This window comes from Bos indicus x Bos taurus, chromosome 6 (assembly GCF_003369695.1).
Source record: "Bos indicus x Bos taurus breed Angus x Brahman F1 hybrid chromosome 6, Bos_hybrid_MaternalHap_v2.0, whole genome shotgun sequence".
NCBI lineage: Eukaryota > Metazoa > Chordata > Mammalia > Artiodactyla > Bovidae > Bos > Bos indicus x Bos taurus.
In genome coordinates this window covers 110847690-110869278 of record NC_040081.1, presented here as the reverse complement: position 1 = coordinate 110869278, position 21589 = coordinate 110847690, and the positions used below count along the sequence as shown (strand labels likewise).

General features: G+C 48.8%; 1 protein-coding gene across 4 annotated transcripts in view; it reads left to right on the top strand.

The window, feature by feature from the left end:
* Nucleotides 1–21589, top strand: part of PROM1 (prominin 1) — a 123538-nt gene that overhangs the window by 773 nt on the left and 101176 nt on the right. For 2 of the 4 annotated variants that reach the window (XM_027545077.1, XM_027545079.1), the window contains exons 1-2: nucleotides 26–113; nucleotides 5433–5877. In XM_027545077.1, the coding sequence (XP_027400878.1) occupies nucleotides 5746–5877 (132 nt within the window). In that variant the 5' untranslated portion in view covers nucleotides 26–113; nucleotides 5433–5745. Of the gene's footprint in view, nucleotides 1–25; nucleotides 114–5432; nucleotides 5878–21589 lie in introns of those variants that run through there. The other 2 variants (XM_027545078.1, XM_027545081.1) reach the window with 1 other exon arrangement.

Genomic DNA, 21589 nt, shown 5'->3' with positions numbered 1-21589 from the left:
CGGAGAACGGGGTGTTGGAGGCGCACCCCGGCCGGTAAGGCGCCGGGGAGGACAACAAAGGGAAGCGTGGACAGAGGAAGAGCTTCACGGTGCCGGGGAGTCGGGGGCCCGAGGTCAGTTTCTCCAACTTCTCTCCGAGAGCGGCGGCGTACCGCTCGGGACCCCTTTCTCACCGGCGACCCCAGTCCACGCCAACCCGCGCCAGCGGCGGCCAAGTTACTCGGCACCCCCCGGTTCCCCCGGGTGGCGAAGGATTCCTGGAGTCTCCGGGCTTCTCGCGCCCGCCGGGCCGGCCGCGCATCCTTTGTCCAGCAGCCCTGGAGAGGCTCCTGGCGCCGGGGGCGAGCGGGCAGGAGGGGGCCCCGGGACGGCGGAGGGTAGCCGGGAAAGGCGGGGGCGAGCGGCGCCGCCAGCGCGGAGTAGCTACAGGTTGTGTCCTGTAGCCCGCGGCAGCTTCTGAAACTCGCTCCTGCCCCGGGGCTCGGAGGAAGGTTTTCCCGGGTTCCGGAGACAGGCAGCTGAGCTTGGTTAAATACAGCAGGTGTGTGATTGGGGTCCTGGAACGTCTCCTCCCCCACCCCAACAGAGACCCCTCCGCCCCCTCCCCCGGAGACTGAACTGTTGGCTGTTCCTGGGTTGCCTGAGCCGGATGACCGTTTTCGAAAGACTTGAATGTAGGCAACTTCCTATTATTCAACGTATGTGAACTTAGGACTTTGGGTGTGCAGCCAGGTCCTGTACCTGTATTCCATCGCCAGCCCTCCCACGCCATTCAAAACCCCATTTTACATTAGCAATGAGAACCACACGGGGACCGTAAACAATTGCTGTCACTCAGGTCATCAGTGAGACTAGAGACTTCCTCCTCTTAAAAGCCAGGGCCCTCTGTTTCCTGGTGCAGTGCCTTTTAATTTAGTTTTCTTAATGTATACCGTTTTTAAAATGAACTTCCTTATGAGTTCCGGGCTTCCCTGATAGCTCAGCTGGTAAAGAATCTGCCTGCAATGCAGGAGACCCCGGACTGATTCCTGGATCAGGAAGATCCACTGGAGAAGGGATAAGCTACCCACTCTGGTATTCTTTCTTGGGCTTCCCTTGTGGTTCCGCTGGTAAAGACTCTACCTGCAATTCGGGAGACCTGGGTTCAATCCCTGGGTTGGGAAGATCCCCTGGAGAAGGGACAGGTGACCCATTCTAGTATTCTGGGCTGGAGAATTCCATGGACTTCATAGTCCATGGAGTCACAAAGAGTGGGACACAACTGAGTGACTTTCACTTTCACTTTCACTTTATGAGTTCCATGCTGGACTATTCCTGTGTATCTAGTGTGGTGAAGCAAAGCGCATCAAAGGACAGGTAGAAAATAATAAAGCAAATACTGTTTTCTTGGGACCATTTCCTGTATGAAGGAAGTCAGTTTGTAGGGATCAAGAGTTCACACTGAGGTTAGTTCAAGGTCAGGATGCATTGTCACAAATGACCAAAAGCAATTCTGCATAATTATAGCAGAAAAGAGACTGGATACTGGGTGGCTTAGTGATGGGACCGAAAGGATGGCTAGCCAGGCTTGGGAGCCCAGAGGAGTGGACTTGGGGCTTGCAGCAGGATTCCTGATGGGTGTATGGACATGGCTGCCATGAGGCTCTGACTGTGGCTGCTCGCAGGTTGCCATCACTGAAGTAGAAACTGCCTCTGCCGCCCTGTGTCTCATGCACAAGCCCAGAAGTGAGCCTCTGGTTGACTGAGCCTGGGCTCAGTTTGGGTACCTCAGTAGCTTCCCAGGTGGCTGGGGTGGGTTGCCATTTCCTTCTCTAGGGGATCTTCCTGACCCAAGGATTGAACCCAAGTCTCCTGCACTGCAGGCAGACTCTTTACCATCTGAGCCACCAGGGGCTCCTTCCCAGGTGGCACCAGTGGTCAATGCAGGAGACGCAAGAGATGTGGGCTAGATCCTTAGGTCAGAAAGATCCCCTGGAGGAGGGCATGGCAACATGCCCTAGTATTCTTGCCTAGAAAACCCCATGGACAGAGGAGCCTGGCAGACTGCAGTCTATGGGGTCCCAAAGAGTCAGACAGGACTTAGTGACTTAGCATGCACACATCCTTACTGAGTGCCTACTATGTGCCAGGCTCCAAGGGCACCAAGATGGGGAAGTCAGGGGCCCCACAAAGCTACTGGGCTAGGTCACCTCAGTGCAATCAAAGAAAGATGTCTGGGGAGGTTTTGCTTCACGCCTGTTGTTCTGCGGTTGTTTTTGGGAGGAGGGAGGTGTCTTTGGAAAGTGGCATGGATTAGTCAGGAACGGTGTTGGTTCTCAAGCCTTCATTGTCTAAGCACCAGTCACCAAATGAGGGTACTAAAAATGCAGATTAATGGGCCACATATCCAGAAATGCAGTCTGATAATCTCATTTGAAACAAAGACCCAGTTTCACACTGATGTGGCTCTTGGGTCTGGAGCCATCCTGGGTTTGTGCGGGCAGTTCCCTGGTGGCTCTCAGTGGCTCTTGCTACCGAGTGTGCCAAAGTACCCAGACCTTGAAAGCACAGCAATTCGAACTGAGATGAAAACTTCTTCCTGGTCACCTTGACTTTTATCTGTAATCTATAGTGTTTTATAAGTAATGAGGTTTCAAAATGTTCTTAGAAGTGGCTCCAGAAGTTAAGAGGGACCTCCACTCGGGAGCAGGACGCATGCACCGCTCGGGTGCTGCCCTGACCCAGTGGACGCCCCATCTTTGCCTTCTCTGAGGGATCTCTCCAGCCCGCTCTTCGCTGAGGATGGCTGGAGTCTGTTTACTCACAGCTCTCCCGTGGGCCTCCTGCCGTCTCCCCTCGCTGTTTCTCTCTGTCCCCAGCGGAGCCTTGGTGGCATTACCGGGAAGTCAGCCTTTCTTAGCACCTGAGCTTTTAATCCTTATAGCTGCTGTGCTCCTGCGTGTCCTCTAGCAGAAAACAAGACGTGTGTGCGGTGTGTGCACATCCGCCTGTGGAGTGTATGCACCTGCTCTGTTGCATGTGTGTTGTGTCTATGTGAGTTGTGTGTCAGTGTGCATGCTCGAGTCGTGTGTGTGATGTGTGTGTGCACGTCCGCCTGTGGAGTATATGCACCTGCTGTGTTGCGTGTGTGTTGTGTCTATGTGAGTTGTGTGTCAGTGTGCGTGCCTGAGTTGTATGTGTGATGTGCGTGCATGTCCGCCTGCCTGCCCGCAGGAGCATGGTCCTATCTGAATAACCACACGCCCCTCCGTCGTATCTTCCTCCTGCCCCATTCAGCCCCGCAGAGGTGCAGACGGGCTTGGCAAAGGCTGCCTTGCCGTGTCTCCTTCTTCTTCTCTTTTCTCTCTGGGAGAGATTTGGAGATGGAGCAGGGCGCTGATTCGTGGTGGAAACCGTGAAATGCTCAAGCGCTTCCGAGCCCCAGCACAGACTGTTGGCAGGGATCGTCCTTTAGAAACACTGACCGGGATCCCTGTGTGTCTGTGTCCGTGGGTGAGGTGGACCCGGAAGCCTGGGGTCCGTGAGGGTGGCACTGGGCACCTCTGAGGAGCCGGACAGCCCGTGGTTTGATAAGGGGAGAGTCGAGGGTCCTTCCATTGGCAGGTCTGTGCGGACGGGACTGGAGTGGGACGGGGCTTAGAAGATGAGGCGGTACTAAGGGGGCCCCATGTGAATGAACGTCTTCACTCCGATGGCTTATTACCTCCTGCCTCTGGTCTGGGACTTTCTTTAACTTGGTGGAATATAGACAGGGGGTCGTCTGGCCTCTTGTACAAATGTGTCCATTTCTTGGTGGTCTATTCCTTCATCTTGTGTGTGTTTCTGGAGAAAGTGAAAGAAAGTGAAGTCGCTCAGTTGTGTCCGACTCTTTGCAACCCCATGGACTGTAGCCCACCAGGCTTCTCCATCCATGGAATTCTCTAGGCCAGAATACTGGAATGGGTTGACATTTCCTTCTCAAGAGGATCTTCCTGAACCCAGAGATCAAACCTGGGTCTCCTGCATTGAGGACAGACGCTTTACCGCCTGAGCCACCAGGGAATCCCTATGTGTTTCTGGAGAACCCCATCCTTATTTTGAAAGTTAGTGAGTGTAATACACAAAATAAAGTCAGGGTGCTCCTGACCCCAGAGGAGAAAGGACAGGCAGCTCATCAGCTGCCTTGGGAAGTTAGTTCTCTTTCAAGTCCTCTCGCCCAGTGCCTTGGCACAAGCCAAGCTCTTGGTCTGGATTGTGTGGTTGCCTGCTCCGCAGCTCACACTGAGCTCTGCCTGTGCGCCCACCTTATGCTCAGCTCTGGGGAGAGAAATTCCAGGAGCACGGGGTCCACGCCACCCACACTGGACGCTGGGTTGGGAGCTGATTTCGGTTCCTGATCTTTCTCCCCTTCCCCAGGGGAGGGTGGGGGTCTCCTGCTGCTCAGCCTCTCATCGCCTGGACCCCGAGTCGCCCAGGGGGTGCCTTGAGACGGGGACTCCCATCAGGGCGACCTGGTGAGCGTGCTAGAAAGACAGACACCAGGTCACCCGGCCTTAAAGAGTTTGGTCCTTGCCCTTGAGGCCATGCTCTTCCAGTTTGGGTTGAGGGGAGTGAAGAGATAAAGTTAGATCAGTGAGCGTATTAGTGAGATGAAAGATGGAGTGAAACACGTCTCCAGGAAGGGGGTTGTTGCTGTTTGTTGTTTAGTCGCCGGACTCTTTGTGACCCCATGGACTGTAGCCCGCCAGGCTCCTCTGTCCATGGGATTTCCCGGCAAGAATACTGGATTGGGTTGCCATTTCCTCCTCCAGGGGATCTTCCCCACCCAGGTCTCTTTCATTGAAGGCGGATTCTTTACCATGGAGCCAGATCACCAAGCACATTAGTAAAATAAAAGACAAAGTAAGACATATCTGCAGAGATGGGGAGAGCAGCCCAAAACTGGAGGAAAAATGAGCACCTTATCTATTGCTGGGGGGCTCTGCCTCTCTGAGACAGAGGGCTCTTGCAGGGAGGGTGTCTCAGAGTTGGGAGAGTCCAGGCTTGGGCCATGATAGCCACCTACTGGGTGTGACTTCTGGCCCACTGTTAGTCAGCCGTTGCCTTTGGCAAGTCACTGAGATTCTCTGAGTCAGTTTCCTCATCTGTAAAATGGGATAATGCCTTAAGTGAGTTCCTACCTGTGGGCATGTAGAACGTTTTCAGATGTGGTTAAGTGTCAGCTTCTGAGACCGCATAGTCACTCCACTGCCTGGTGTTCCTGGGTCTGGCTCCTGGCGGGGGACCTTGTAGCTTTCCTGCCCCCGCGCTTGGAGCAGGCTCTGTGTTTCTTCCCCAGCAGCAGATTAGGCTGAGCGCTTACTCTAAAGCCTGGCAGCCTCTCCACCAGGCGAGCTGCGGGTGCAGGCAGGCTGCAGGCATTAGTGACCCCCCGTCCCTTCTCTCCCTGCCAGGGATGCTGCTTTGATGGACTGAGTCCCCCTCCCCTGCCTGCCGGAGAACTTTCTCTGCTGCCCTTCGCTGCCTGCCAGCCTGGCCAGGAAACTGAGCACACCGTAGGCTCAACCCTCACGACACTTCTGCACAGGAACACGCTCCCGCCGTCCCCAAGGCTTCCAGAACACCCTGACGTGGGCGGCCTCCAGCACCACCTCATGTTTGGGACATCTTGCTAGCCATGGCCCTGCTCCTTGGCTTCCTCCTGCTGCTGGGACTCTGTGAGGACACCCTGTCAGAGGAGCCGTCGTCATCCGGGGTACCGTCCTGATGGTTTGGAATTCCAGTTGCCTCCAACCTCCTATCAGACCAGCGACTCTTATGATCCTGGTCTCGCTGGCTTCTTCTTTCAGATTGTACGCTTCTTTGTCCAAATTGTGCAGCCCAATGCTTTCCCTGAAGGTAAGTCCTGAGGGTGGGAAAAGGTAGAATTTGTCTCCTAACACCACTCTCGGGCACACACGCATTAGTGTTGTTAATGACAGCATGATCGGAGGAGGATATATTCTATGTGGTCAAGTATGAGATTCTGAGTGATTGAATTGCACAGGAGCAGAAAGCATTTAGATGGAAGTTAAGAAAATCAAGTGAAATAGGTTGTCAGGAATGTCATGGTAAGAAAATGAAACTGAACTGTGTTGCCATGTTGTTCTTCCCATTCTTTATCCTCTGTCCCTGCCTTTTTTGTTTGTGTTGGTTAGAGAACTGAATTATCCTCAAGTTCCTACCAAAGGTAAAAGGTAGGGTAAAAATGCGAAGTCCCTGCCATCAAATGAGAAGTTAATAATGACCACCCATGCACACTGAAAGTTACAAATTTAACTCTCCACCTACCACGATACGCGGTTTTGACACTGCTTCGGGCCAGGTCTGGTGAACCAAACCTGTTACCTGGGTAACGTGTTTGCTTCAGTTCTAAGAGTCTGAGTCTGAGGACTGGAGGGAGCTCTGCTGGCCTCGTGCAGCTGCTCTGGGTATGTGCCACTGTCTGGCCTTAGCACTGGGGCCAGTCTGTCCTGGGAAATCTTCGGGGTGTGTGTTTTCAGGAACAGGATTATGAAAATGTAAGTGGTCTATGGGAAGTGTCTGCTGTCAGGGTTTGGCAGCCTAAATTTTTATTGATTTAATGTTAGATCTAGCTTAGGCTTGTTCTTTTAACTATGAAGATTTGCATACTGTCATTGATTATTAAGTGTTATAAAATTTGTGGTAGTCTTGATCTTCATCCTAAGATGGTCAGCCATTGTTCATAAGAAGATTATCTGTGAGAGAGAGAGAGGAGAGAGAATGTATTTAGCGAACTTTAGCACCTGTTTCAGAGAAGGCAATGGCACCCCACTCCAGTACTCTTGCCTGGAAAATCCCATGGGTGGAGGAGCCTGGTAGGCAGCAGTCCATGGGGTCGCTCAGAGTCGGACACGACTGAGCGACTTCACTTTCACTTTTCACTTTCATGCACTGGAGAAGGAAATGGCAACCCACTCCAGTGTTCTTGCCTGGAGAATCCCAGGGACGGGGGAGCCTGGTGGGCTGCCGTCTCCGGGGTCGCACAGAGTCGGACATGACTGAAGCGACTTAGCAGCAGCAGCACCTGTTTATATTATGGGCAGTTTATAGATTTTCTTAATATGCATTTACATAGAATTTTTTACATGTATTTGTCTCAGATTAAGCAGTTGAAACAGTCTGAAGTGTAGTTCTCAAATTTTTTTTAGTTTAAATATCGAATCAGTGGAATAAATCACTCTGAGCCCTTCCGTCGTAGAAGAGAGTACTGGGCAAGCACTGGTTACTGTTTACATCACTGCCTAGAAGACTCAACCTGGAAGTCTGAAGGGCAAAAGCAGAAGACACACTGAGTTTATTTATTCATAGTGAACAGAGGTTCACGCTTCTCAACAGATATCTCTTCTTTTATCTTTAGACTTGATGTAAATATAATTGAATAAATACACGGTTGACCAAAAAGTTAGTTGGAGTTTTTCTGTAACATCTTATGCAAAAACCCGAACAAAGTGTTTGACCAGTAAATATCCGGCGGTTCAGTGGTAAAGGATGCACCAGAAAGCGCAGGGGCCCAGGTTCGATCCCTGCGTCGGGAAGATCCCCCGGAGAGGGAAATGGCAGCCCGCTCCAGTGTTCTTGCCTGGAGAATCCCATGGAGGGAGGAGCCTGGTGGGCTGCAGTCCAGGGGGGTCACAGAGAGCTGGACATGACTGAGCACATGTGCAAGCAAGCACAAGTGCCTACGAGTGACTTTAGTCTTGGCTTCTTTTTTATGTAGAAAACCTAGAATTCAGTTGTTTGATATGAATTTGCAACGACTTCTTTAAAAAGATTGTGCAGCCCCCTTGTGTCATTCGGAGGCGGATCACGTAATCAGCTAATCCTGTAATCTCTTTCCATATGGCTATTTTTCTCCCCCTGGGTTTCATAGGAAGACTTCCTCACACTAGTTTCACAGGGAAAACAGCATTTTTGAAGGTCTTCGTTCGAGTGATCAGGTTAAAAGGTGTCTTATTTCCAGTGCCTTCAAGGGTTTTCACCTCCAAAAACATGATTAGTGTGGAATTTAAATCCTAATGTAATCTTAGGATGTTAGCCTTCCTTGTCCCTTGACCTTCATCAATACTTATTACTTTGGAGAAAGAAGTTCCCAGAAGTAGATCAGAGCAGACTGACACTGCCCCTTTCGAAAAGCTTGTCAGGCTGCTTAGAGGGTATCATAACTGAATTGAGCAGCTGGTGCTTGCAAGTGTTGGCTTTCTTCCACCACTTCCTTACTTACACCCTTCCACTCAGTTACTAACTTACACAGTAGCTTCAAGGTGCTGATTAGGTGCTTTGCAATATAAAGGACCCTAGGGCACAGGCGTGGCTTTCTGGGTTTTTCCCCTTTTTCACGTGCCTCTTTTTAAAAATTGAAGTATAGCTGATTTACAGTGTGTGTCAGTTTCCGGGGTTCGTGTGTGTGTGTGTGTGTGTGTAGTGTATTTATATACGTATTCTTTTCAGATTCTTTTCCCTAGTTCCCTGTGCTGTAAGTGGGTCTTTGTTGTTATCTGTTTTATATACAATAGTCATCACATCCTCCCAAGTGATCCCTCCCTGCCATTCCCCTAAGTAGCCATGGGTTTGTTTTCTGTGTCTGTGGGTCTATTTCTGTTTTGTAAATAAGTTCGTTTGTGTTGTTTTGTTTTAGATTCTACATGTAAATGGTATCATGTGATATTTGTTTCTCTCTGTCTTACTTCACTTAGTGTGATGATCTCCAGGTCCATCCTGCTGCAAGTGGCATTATTTCATCCTTTTTTTATGGCCGAGTAATATTCCACTGTATATATGCACCACATCTTCAGTATCCACTCATCTGTTGATTATTCCATTATATATATGCACCACATCTTTGGTATCTGTTGATGAACACTTAGCTTGCTTTCCTGTCTTCTCTGTTGTGAATGGTGTTGCGGTGATCTTTGGGGCCAGTGCATTTCATGAGCCCCAGAATGAAGGCTGATGTCTTCATAATTTAACATGCAGAGACAGAGAGAGAGAGAGGTGGATTTTTACGTATTAATGACTTAATACATTAATCAAAACAGGTAACTTCAGGATGAGTCATCTGTGGAGTAACATCTTCACAGAGGATCATATCCCACAGGTCTGTTCTTTCATGTGAGGGAGTAGAAGTGTTTTGGGGGCACAATCCCAGTGCAGGGGCAGAAGAGGAAGGGAGGGCCCTGGAACCCAGCTCCCTCTTCTTGTGCCATAGGATCTGAGTGGTTTTCCAAGTTTACATCCATGTTCAACCAAAATGGAATACCCAGTTTTGCATTTGGAACTCTCTAAAGAGAAGCACAGAATGTGGTTCACTGGAGAAGGGAATGGCAAACCACTTCAGTATCTTGCTTTGAGAACCCCATGAACCGTATGGAAAGGCAAAATGATAGGATACTGAAAGAGGAACTCCCCAGGTCGGTAGGTGCCCAATATGCTACTGGAGATCAGTGGAGAAATAACTCCAGAAAGAATGAAGGGATGGAGCCAAAGCAAAAACAATACCCAATTGTGGATGTGACTGGTGATAGAAGCAAGGTCCGATGCTGTAAAGAGCAATATTGCATAGGAACCTGGAACGTTAGGTCCATGAATCAAGGCAAATTGGAAGTGGTTAAATGGGATGGCAAGAGTGAACGTCGACATTCTAGGAATCAGCTAACTAAAAGGAACTGGAATGGGTGAATTTAACTCAGGTTACCATTATATCTACTACTGTGGGCAGGAATCCCTTTTAGAAGAAATGGAGTAGCCATCATGGTCAACAAAAGAGTCTGAAATGCACTACTTGGATGCAATCTCAAAAATGACAGAATGATCTCTGTTCATTTCCAAGGCAAACCATTCAGTATCACAGTAATCCAAGTCTATGCCCCAACCAGTAACGCTGAAAAAGCTGAAGTTGAATGGTTCTATGAAGACCTACAAGACCTTTTAGAACTAACACCCAAAAAAGATGTCCTTTTCATTATAGTGGACTGGAATGCAAAAGTAGGAAGTCAAGAAACACCTGGAGTAGCAGGCAAATTTGGCCTTGGAATACGGAATGAAGCAGAGCAAAGGCTAATAGAGTTTTGCCAAGAAAACGCACTGGTCATAGCAAACACCCTCTTCCAACAACACAAGAGAAGACTCCACACATGAACATCACCAGATGTCAACACCGAAATCAGATTGATTGTATTCTTTGTAGCCAAAGATGGAGAAGCTCTGTACAGTCAGCAAAAACAAGACCGGGAGCTGACTGTGGCTCAGATCATGAACTCCTTATTGCCAAATTCGACTGAAATTGAAGAAAGTAGGGAAAACCACTAGACCATTCAGATATGACCTAAATCAAATTTCTTATGATTATACAGTGGAAGTGAGAAATAGATTTAAGGGACTAGATCTGACAGACAGAGTGCCTGATGAACTATGGATGGAGGTTCATGACATTGTACAGAAGACAGGGATCAAGACCATCCCCATGGAAAAGAAATGCAAAAAGCAAAATGGCTGTCTGGGGAGGCCTTACAAATAGCTGTGAAAAGAGAAGCGAAGAGCAAAGGAGAAAAGGAAAGATACAGGCATGTGAATGCAGAGTTCCAAGGAATAGCAAGGAGAGATAAGAAAGCCTTCCTCAGCAATCAATGCAAAGAAATAGAGGAAAACAACAGAATGGGAAAGACTAGAGATCTCTTCAAGAAAATTAGAGATCCCAAGGGAACATTTCATGCAAAGATGGGCTCGATAAAGGACAGAAATGGTATGGACCTAACAGAAGCAGAAGATATTAAGAAGAGGTGGCAAGAATACACAGAAGAACTGTACAAAAAAGATCTTCACGACCCATATAATCACGATGGTGTGATCACTGACCTAGAGCCAGACATCCTGGAATGTGAAGTCAAGTGGGCCTTAGAAAGCATCACTACGAACAAAGCTAGTGGAGGTGATGGGATTCCAGTTGAGCTATTTCAAATCCTGAAAGATGATGCTGTGAAAGTGCTGCACTCAATATGCCAGCAAATTTGGAAAACTCAGCAGTGGCCACAGGACTGGAAAAGGTCAGTTTTCATTCCAATCCTAAAGAAATGGCAAAGAATGCTCAAACTACCACACAATTGCACTCATCTCACATGCTAGTAAAGTTATGCTCAAAATTCTCCAAGCCAGGCTTCAGCAATATGTGAACTGTGAACTTCCTGATGCTCAAGCTGGTTTTAGAAAAGGCAGAGGAACCAGACATCAAATTGCCAACATCCGCTGGATCATCGAAAAAGCAAGAGAGTTCCAGAAAAACATCTATTTCTCCTTTATTAACTATGCCAAAGCCTTTGACTGTGTGGATCACAATAAACTGTGGGAAATTCTAAAAGAGATGGGAATACCAGACCACCTGACCTGCCTCTTGAGAAATCTGTATACAGGTCAGGAAGCAACAGTTAGAACTGGCCATGGAACAACAGACTGGTTCCAAATAGGAAAAGGAGTTTGTCAAGGCTGTATATTGTCACCCTGCTTATTTAACTTCTATGCAGAGTACATCATGGGAAACGCTGGGCTGGAAGAAGCACAAGCTGGAATCAAGATTGCCAGGAGAAATATCAGTAACCTCAGATATGCAGATGACACCACCATGGCAGAAAGTGAAGAGGAACTAAAGAGCCTCTTGATGAAAGTGAAAGAGGAGAATGAAAAAGTTGGCTTAAAGCTCAACATTCAGAAAACTGAGATCATGGCATCTGGTCCCATCACTTCATGGGAAATAGATGGGGAAACAGTGGAAACAGTGTCAGACTTTATTTTTGGGGGCTCCAAAATCACTGCAGATGGTGATTGCAGCCATGAAATTAAAAGACGCTTACTCTTTGGAAGAAAAGTTATGACCAACCTAGATAGCATATTCAAAAGCAGAGATATTACTTTGCCAATAAAGGTCCGTCTAGTCAAGGCTATGGTTTTTCCAGTAGTCATGTATGGTTGTGAGAATTGTACCATAAAGAAGGCTGAGTACCAAACAATTGATGCTTTCAAAGTGTGGTGTTGGAGAAGACTTTTGAGAGTCACTTAAACTGCAAGGAGGTCAAACCAGTCAATCCTAAAGAAAATCAACACTGAGTCTTCATTGGAAGGACTGATGCTGAAGCTGAAGCTGCAGTACTTTGGCCACCTGATGGGAAGAACCGACTCATTGGAAAAGAACCTGATGTTGGGAAAGACTGAAGGCAGGAGGAGAAGGGGATGACAGAGGATGAGATGGTTGGATGGCATCACCGACTCAATGGACATGAGTTTAAGCAAGCTCCAGAAGATGGTGAAGGACTGGAAAACTTGGCATGCTGCAGTCCATGGGGTCGCAAAGAGTGGGATATGACTGAGCGACTGAACAACAGCAAAGAGAAGCACAGGCTGTATCCTGGTAAATACAAGATGGAGAGTTCCTGTGCAGGTGGGGCTTGAGACACAGGCCTGTTCCTGCATAGAAGAAGGGTTTAGCTTAGATTAGACCAGGAAGACAAGCAGGTAAGCATACAGCTCGGCAGAATGTGCTCTAGAACTTGGTCTGGGTATTTCACAAACTCTGCCCTGATCTGAAGCTGCAGGAGAGATGTAGTGTCCTGGGCTTGGCCCACGAAGAAGCGAGTGATGACTTATATTAGGGAGGAATTGTTAGTCTGTTTATTAACCTAGAAAGGGTGTTGATGGCAGAATGTGTATGTGGGGGATGTGGGGATGGGGAGATGGGGAAAGATCGTGCCAGGCAGAGAAAACAGCGTGTCCAGAGAGTGGAGGAGACAGCGGTTCATGGTGGACCATGAGGTGTGTGCATTCATGAGGTAAGTCAGCCAGGGTTGGGGAGCTAGAGCTGGAGGACCCTGACTGGCAGCCCGGGGAGCTTTGTAGGGGGCAGGAAGCTAAGGCAGCATAAGCAAAGGTTGCGTTCACTTGGCAAGTGTTGTTGAAAGCCGAGCCTTCTGTGGTGCACTTTCTGGGTGCTGTGAACCAGCCTCGAAGTGGACTTGGGTTTTGGGAAAAGAATCCGACTACAGCTGGTAGGGTAGCTCACAGGGAGGGTGATGAACTAACCTGGGAAGGTGATGGGGCAGACCGAGGCAGCTTTCCTTTACGTGCAGGGGGTTTGGTTTAAGTCCTAGGTCTTGCCTGTTGCCTGTTGGGCTAACAATTTTCAGAGCCTCTGTTCTCATAAATGTAGTGTGACTCTATAGCTTTTGTCTGTGAGATTTAAATGAGAAGACGCATGTAAAGCCTATGTTTAAAACCATGCCTGAGAGACACAGAGAAAAATCCTCCATCATATTGTTATTTAGGGCTTCTCTGGTGGCTCAGACAGTCAAGAATCCGCCCACGATGTGGGAGACCAGGTTCAGTCCCTGAGTGGGGAACATCTCTTGGAGAAGGGAATGGCAACTCACTCTGGCATTCTTGCCTGGAGAAGTCCATGGACAGAGGAGCCCGGCAGGCTACAGTCCACGGGGTTGCAAAGAGTGGGACATGACTCAGCAACTAACACATTGACTTTCATATTGTTATTTGCGAGGAAGCATTGACCAAACTTGTTGCCAGAATTATTGTTGGGAAGAATACAAGAAAGAAAAGGTGTCTCCAGGAGGGATCTTTAAAATGTCCTTGCTGCTCTTCCCTTAGGAACATTCTCCGTGGCGATGCCTTGTGAGAAGCAGTTCCGTTACTTTTGAAGGTGGTTGAGCTGTGTCTCCCCAGCAGGCCCCACAGCAGCAGAGCTGGTCTGGAAGCCACGACTTGGATCCAGCGCTGGTTTACAAAGTAGTCTCTACTCCCACAAAGTGTCTGCATCTCATGGGTGCTTGTTTTTCTCTGTTTTTTTCCCCCCCTGCTATCCCCAGGGTCTGCTGGAAGGCATACTGTGCACCATGGCAGCTTGTTTGAATCCCCCACCAACTTTGAGACGTGGATGGTGATCTTATTTCTATTTCTTACAGCCCCTTTTACAGATTGGAAAACTAAGTCAGGATGAGATTACAGGTTCAAAGCATACAACTAGCCAGTGGCAGGTTGAGAACCCCGTGTCTCCAGGACTAGTTATTTCTGCCGTATTCTACAGCTTACTTGGTGGGTAATTTTTTTCCGTTTTGTTTTGGCCAGGCTATGCCGCACACAGGATCTTAGTTCACCAACCAGGGACTGAACCCATGCCCTCTGCACTAGAAGCGCAGAGTTATAACCGCCGTAACACCAGAGAAGTCCCTCCCTTTTATTTTAATAATAGCGCTTTTAAACTGATTGCGAGTCACAGTGAAAAGTAGTGACTTGTCCACTGGCAGCGGGCACTGCAGGAGATTATCTGGTGTGGATGGTGAGCAGTGCCTTTCCAGTTTCGTGTGCCCGTGATGAACTTGGCAGAAATCATGACCCACGTCAGAGCCTTTCTAATGGAGCAAACCAAAAACCCTCCTCTGCTTTTATTTTCATAAAATTATTGTCTACTCTGTTTTAGTACATTTTAAAATTAGATTTGAGGATGAGTGACCTATTTCTAGGCCTTTCCCAGGTGGCGCTCGTGGTAAAGAACCCACCTGCCAATGCAGGAGACATAAGAGACTCGGGTTCGATCTCTGGGTCAGGAAGATCCCCTGGAGGAGGGCATGGCAACCCACTCCAGTATTCTTGCCTGGAGAATCGCATGGACAGAGGAGCCTGGAGGGCTACAGTCCATGGGGTCACAAAGAGTCAGACACGACTGAGCGACTGAGCCCACACACACACACGACCAACTTCCAGCAGCCTTTTAGGCTCATCCGATTTGCTCCCGGGAGGGGTGGTGTGGGGTGGACTTGCGTAAGTGGTGGGAGTGGAGTAGAGGGAGGCGCTGAGCTTGGTGTCCGAGGACTTTGGTGCCATCAGACTGAGCACCGCGAGTCTGTCTGTTGTAGGTGATAAAAACCTATTCGTAAAGGCGGTCCAGAAAGGGATTTATCAACAATAGCATCTTAGTGCATAACTCAGGGGACCGTGTTCAGTATCTCATAATAAACCAAGATGGAAAAGAACATGAAGAAGAATACATATATGTCTTTATATCTGTGTATTCCGAATCACTGTGCTGTACATCAGAAACTAACACAGCATTGAAAATCTGTAGTGAATACTTCAGTTAAAAAATTTTGTTTTTCCAGAGGGGGTTTAATCATCGGAACTCCGGGTTACTTCGTGACACTTGAGGGGCTGGGGAGGGTTTTGATCAGCAGGGACTCTGCCCGCCCCCTTCCTCGGCTCCTCCCTGCCCGTGGCCTCTTCCTTCCTTCTCCTTCTCATCCTCACCTCTGGGTTCCCCCATCCCCTCAGTCCTCATGGTGGCACTCCAGGCTGCCAGCCTCATCGGTTTCAGGCCAGCTTCCTAGAGAATCGCTGGACACTCTCTCTTTCTGTCTCTTTTTAAGTCTCGATCCCGGTGCTGCCTGGGGTCAGTCGCCAACCATGGGCCCATGGGGGTACCCATGCCCACAGTCACACCACACATGGGCCTGGCGCTGAGAGCCATCACAGCCCCAAGGCATCACAGGCAGGGAAGCTGGTTTTCAGGAAAGGAGTGGTCGGGCAGATGGCCCAATAGGTGTGTCTGTGCCAACGTCCCCTAGAGTCAGGGCGCTGTATTATATCCAGCACCTGCGTGTTCCCCCTTTATCAGACAGAGCCAGCACTGTCTCCTTCAAATCACGCGGATGCGTGTTGGCAGTGCGCCCGGCCGTAAATAAGGTCGTGGAGGGAAATGATGACATGAATCGATCCTCTCTCCCCGGTGTCACTCACTGTGCTGGGCAGTCTACCATCGCTTTGCATCCTAACAGTGACAACAGCCAACAGCCACAATGGGCCTGCTTCTGGGGATTTGAACAGCTCAGCAATCTGTGAGCTGGGGACTGTTAACCTCATTTATTCAGAAGAGGAAGCTGAGGTCCCGAGAGCTAGCTAGTTGACCAGGGTCTCACAGCGAGCCAGTGGCAGAGCCAAGGCTGCTGGGTTGGATGTCCAGGCTCATAGTTGCCGCTTGTGTTTTGCTAATAAGGAAAGGGAGACCCAGGGAGGGAGGTTGAAGGACTGCTCCAAGGTCACACACGCCAGTGGCTCAGGGACCACGCCAGGGGCTGACCCAGGGCACTGTGAGCGCATGTCTCCTCCATGGGCTTCCTGGAAGGAGGCGGGTCTGGAGAGTGTGTGTAACGGGCACTCCACTGATCCATCTGATGGGTCTCTTAGTACAGCTTTCATACTATGGACTTGAAAAGCAAGGCCTCTGTTGACTGTCTTCCCATAAGCTTGTCCACGAAGTGTGTGCCAGTCCCATGGAAGACATGAGAAGGCGAGCTTCCTGGTCTCCAGCGATGATGTCCTCTTCAAGGCCTTCAGGTACACGCAGGAAATGAGAGATTAAGTATGTAGTGTTAGCCGCTCAGTCGTGTCCAGCTGTTTGCAACCCCGTGGACTGTAGCCCCCCCAGGCTCCTCCGTCCATGGGATTCTCCAGGCAAGAATACTGGAGTGGGTTGCCATGCCCTCCTCCAGGGAATCTTCCCCACCCAGGAGCGAACTCGGGTCTCCTGCATTTCAGGCGGATTCTTTACCATCTGAGCCATAGAATGTCAATAAAGAGAGGCCCTTTCACCCCAGCAGCTGTGGGATGAGACCCACATGGTGGGAGACATCACTTGTCCACGGAGTGGGAGAGAAGTTCTAAGAGAGACACCCTAGAGAAGCAGCTGTCCACCATGATCTGGAAGTGCTGGGGCAAAAGCAGAGAGATGTTACCGGAGGGGTGGCCCCAGGCCAGCCTGTCGTGTCCCCTCTGCTGGGCTGGAGTCTAGATTCAGAGATGAGCCCGACAGGTCTTGTTGCTGTTGCCTTTTTGGCCACATTACACAGCTTGTGGGGATTTTAGCTCCCGGATCAGGGATTGAACCTGCAGCTCCTGCCTTGGAAGTGTGGAGTCTTAACCCCTGGACCACCAGCAAAGTCCTGAGCCTGACATTTGAGTGGTGGTGAAGAGTCTGCACTCTAGAGCCACTGGCTGGGTTTGAATTCTGGCTCCTGTGTTGACGAGCTGTGTGACCTTGGGCATGCATGACTCGTTGGAAAAGACCCTGATGCTGGGAAAGATTGGAGGCAGGAGGAGAAGGGGACGACAGAGGAGGAGATGGTTGGATGGCATCACCGACTCAATGGACATGAGTTTGAGCAAGCTCCAGGAGATGGTGAAGGACAGGGAGGCCTGGCGTGCTGCACTCGGTGGGTTTGCAAAGAGTCGGACACGACTGAGCGAGTGAACAACAACAGATCAGCAGTGAGCTAGGCACCTGGTGCTCTTTGGAGAGATGGTGCTGCCTGTATCTCCCTGCTCTCAAAAGGCTGACGTTGAGCCAGCAGCCTCTGCCTCAGCAGTCAGCTGCAAGGCTGGAAGGCTGGTCCCTGCTGACTGCCAAGCATGAACAGTGCCCATGACTTCCGGAGGAGGGACTCGTGCTGGTGAGCCATTGTAGAAGACTTCCTGGAGGAATAGCGTTTGGGCTGAGCTGTGTGGATGTGGAGGAGCTCAGAGAGCAGAGTGGAGCGCTCCTGGTGCCCAAGCAGAGAGGCCAGAATGATGGGAGATGAGACAGGGGCTGGAAGGACGGGGCCCAGAGAGCAGGGAGCCCAGAGCCCTCCATATCTGGGAGGTTGTCAGGCTCCTAGCTTGGGGAGGAGCTTATGGGCAGATGGCAGACTGGCTCTGGAATGTTGGCCGACGTGCCTGCACGGGGTCTGATAGATAGTGGAAGGTGGGCATTGCTCAGTAAACCTGTCACCCCAGCCCGAGCTGCAGGAAGGAGGCCATGGGGTGGGGTGGGGTGTGCACAGCCCATTGAGGCTGTTCTTGGGAATTCTCATGTTCACGTGGACACTGGTGGCCTAGCTCAGTGCTACTCGAGGTGTGGCCTTCAGACCAAAAACATCAGCCTGACCTGGGAGTTTGTAAGCTATGCTTGGGCTCCACCTGCTAAATCAGGGGTCGCAAAGATTCAGACATGGCTAAAGGGATCTGGTGGCAGCAGCAGCCTCCTTGCTGTGTCCTCATTTGGTGGAGAGAGAGAAGGTTCTGGTCTGTCCCTCTCTTTCTTTTTTTATAATAAATTAATTTATTTTGCTGCACCAGGTCTTGGTCACGGCACGCGGGGTCGTCTGTGTTCATCGTGGCAGGCAGGATCGTTTTTAGTGCTGCAGGCGGACTCTTTGTTATGGCATCTGGTTCCCCAGCCAAGGCGCGAACCTGAGCCGCCTGAATTGAGAGCTTGGAGGCTTGGCCAGCAGACCACCAAGGGAAGTCCCTTGTCTCTTCCTTTTCTTGCGAGGACATTAATCCCCCCATGAGCCCATCCTCATAACTTCGTCTAAACGGATCACCTCCCACAGACCTCACTTCCAAACTCCTGCATACTCAGGGTTAGGGATTCAGTCTATGAATTTGGGGTGACTCAGTCCATAGCAGGGCCTTAATACATAGTGCTGCAATGAAGATTCCTGTATGTGTCTTTTGTGATTATATATTCACATAATATATTCACATAATATATATGAATTGGGATGAATTCATATATGAATGAATTGCTGGGCCACAGGGTAAACATTTTTTTTCACCTTTACTAATACTACCAAACAGTTTTCCAAAGTCAGTAAACCAACTCAATCCTTATTTTTTTTTAAATATGGAGAATTTCAAATACGTACGCAAGTAGAAAGGCCCTCATCACCCATCACCCTAGATTCTGCAACTCAACCCATGACCAGTCTTATTTCTGCATCTACCCAATCCTCACTCCCTTCATTTGGCAACAAATTCCAGTTTTCCTATAATTTCCTCTGTAAATATTTCAGTGTAGTTCTTTAAAAATAAAGACTTCATGCTGTTATAGTGTAGAAAGTCAGCAGTAGATCTTTGGTATAATAAAATATCCAGGAAATGTTCAGATTTCTTGATTGTCTCATAAATGCAGTTTTTAGAGCTGTTTGTTTGAACTGGGATCCCGATGATGCCAGCACACTGCAGTTGTTAACGTGTCTCTCTCTGTCCGTTTTTACCTTGCACAATGCCCGGCCGTGTCTTTCCCCCTGTCTTGCAATTCATTTGTTGAAGAACTTAGTTACTGTTCTAGTAGTATTTCCCATGGGCTGAATTTTGCCGATTCCATCTTCACGGTGTTCTTTACATGTTTCTCTGTCATCTACGTCTCGTATAAACTAAGACTTGTAGAGCTCAGATGCAGATTTGTTTTGGGAGAAAGAACAGTTTATAGATGGTGTTGACATCTGGTTATCTCTCCTTTTGATGATGTTAGCAGCACAGATGGTCACCATCTATATTCACTCATTCATAACCCATCCAGTCCTTTCAAAATGGTTTGTAAACAGGCTCTCAAGTACATTGGAACTCTTCAGAAAAAACACAGATTTCTTTGCATATTCTGTAACTTGAATTGTTCACTGAACATTTTATGGCAGACATCTCTTCTCGTCTGTTCCTGTAAGTTGTGTTGCCTAAAATAAAAACTCTTCTAACATAAGGAACCTAAAATGTTCATTCACCAATCTTCTGATGTAGGGTCAAGGCGTACATTTTTAAATTATGAGTTCATTGCTTACAGCTCAGCATCAATTAGTGTCTCCGATGTAAACAGCGTCCACGACGCATCCTCCATAATTTTTGGTTCTTTGTTTTGATTTCTTTGACGCGGAGCAAAACAGAGTTCAGAGCTCTCGATTTTCAGTCTGGTTTTTCTTCCGCAGACTTTTACAGTTTACTCACATGTATTTCATCCAATGAACTGGCCTTTACTAAGTCTTTATAGAACATTAGACTTAGTTTTCAAAGCTCATTCTTTTCATGTTCATATTTCCTCAGTTTGTGTAATGTTTTAATCACACATTTCTTAATATTTAGTTACTTATTATATATGGAGAGGCAGAAAGAAACTTGAAAGCAAACCCAGGGTTATGGGTTGCATTGTCCCTCCCACAGTTAGTACATTGAGGTCCTGACCCCCAGTACCCCAGAATGTGACCTTGTTTGGGGGTAGGGTTCTCCTGGAGTAGTGTGGGCTCCTCATCCCCTGGGACCAGTGTCCTTGTGAAAAGGAAAAGCTGGGGACATATCCAGACCCAGGGAGGATGCCACGTGAAGACTGGAGTCACGGTGCCACAGGCAAAGGAAGTACCAGAGCTAGGTGAGATCTAGAACTGGTCTGTCCTGAGCATCTTCTCAGGGAGTGCCTTGACACCCTGATTTCAGACTTCCAGCCCCCAGAAGCGTGGGACAATAAATTTCTGCTGGTTAAGCCACTCTATTGTGGTCCTTTTTTTAAAACACTATTTTAAAATTCATTTTTGGCTGCACTGGATAAAGACACAAAGATACAACAAATTCATCTTTGTTTCTGCACGCGGGCTGTCTCTAGTTGTGGCGAGCGGGGGCTGCTCTCTAGTTCTGGCGCGTGGGCATCTCACTGAGGGGGCTTCTCTTGTTGCGGAGCACAGGCTCAGGTGCCTCCCGGCACGTGGGATCTTCCCAGGCCAGGGATCAAATCTGTGTCCCCTGCACCAGCAGCTGGATTCGTAACCACTAGACCACTGGGGAAGCCCCCATTGCAGTGCTTTGTTACAACAGCTCTAGCAAACCCGTCTGGACGAGTGGACTGGTGTTTGCAGAGGACCGAGGGCAGGGGTGTGCCTTCATGGTGATGGCTGATCCACAGCCGTGTTCTCTGAGGGTGGGATTGATGTCTGGGTCCTCTGCTCAGCTGCAAAGTGGGGTTTAGCTCCAGAATCTCCACCGTCCATTTGTACACTCACACCATCCTTGCCTTGAATTCATGAAGATTCAGCTTTACGTGTTGAAGAGTAAGAAAAAGACAGAGAAGTGGCTTAAGCAGTACAAATGTTTCTTCCTACAGCGGTGCAGTTGCATTATGTAGTATGGAGCTGCCTTCTGCATCAGTGCTTTAAAGAAAAACTCGCTGCTTGCTTGAGACAAGACTTGAGGGGCTTTCATGAATAATTCCTTTTCTACCTGTTTTTTTGTTTCCTACACTTCCTGCTTGACCTTGAGGACCTCACCCCCTGAAGATCAGACACCTCATTCAGTTGCCTCCTTCCCTCCCCTGGCCTTCCGGCAAACTCCTTCTGTTTCTTTAAAACTATCTTCATGTGATACCTGTTCTGGAAATCTGGTCACACTCCTCTCATCATTTGGTTTGTTTTATTTCGGTGTCTTTGTATTTTGTGCACTTTTCCTATTGCATGTTTAGCACTGCCTTTTAATAGTTTGCTGTCTTAGGTTATAGAGCTACTGATGCTAACAGTGCCTGGCATATTGGAGATCCTTCATCAACAGATGAGTGGATAAAGAAGATGTGGTATACACACACATGCACACACACAATGGAGTATCACTTAGCCATGAAGAAAAATGAAATTTGGTCATTTTCAACCACATGGATGGACCTGGAGGGCATTGTGTAAGTGCAGTAACTCAGACAGAGAGAGACAAA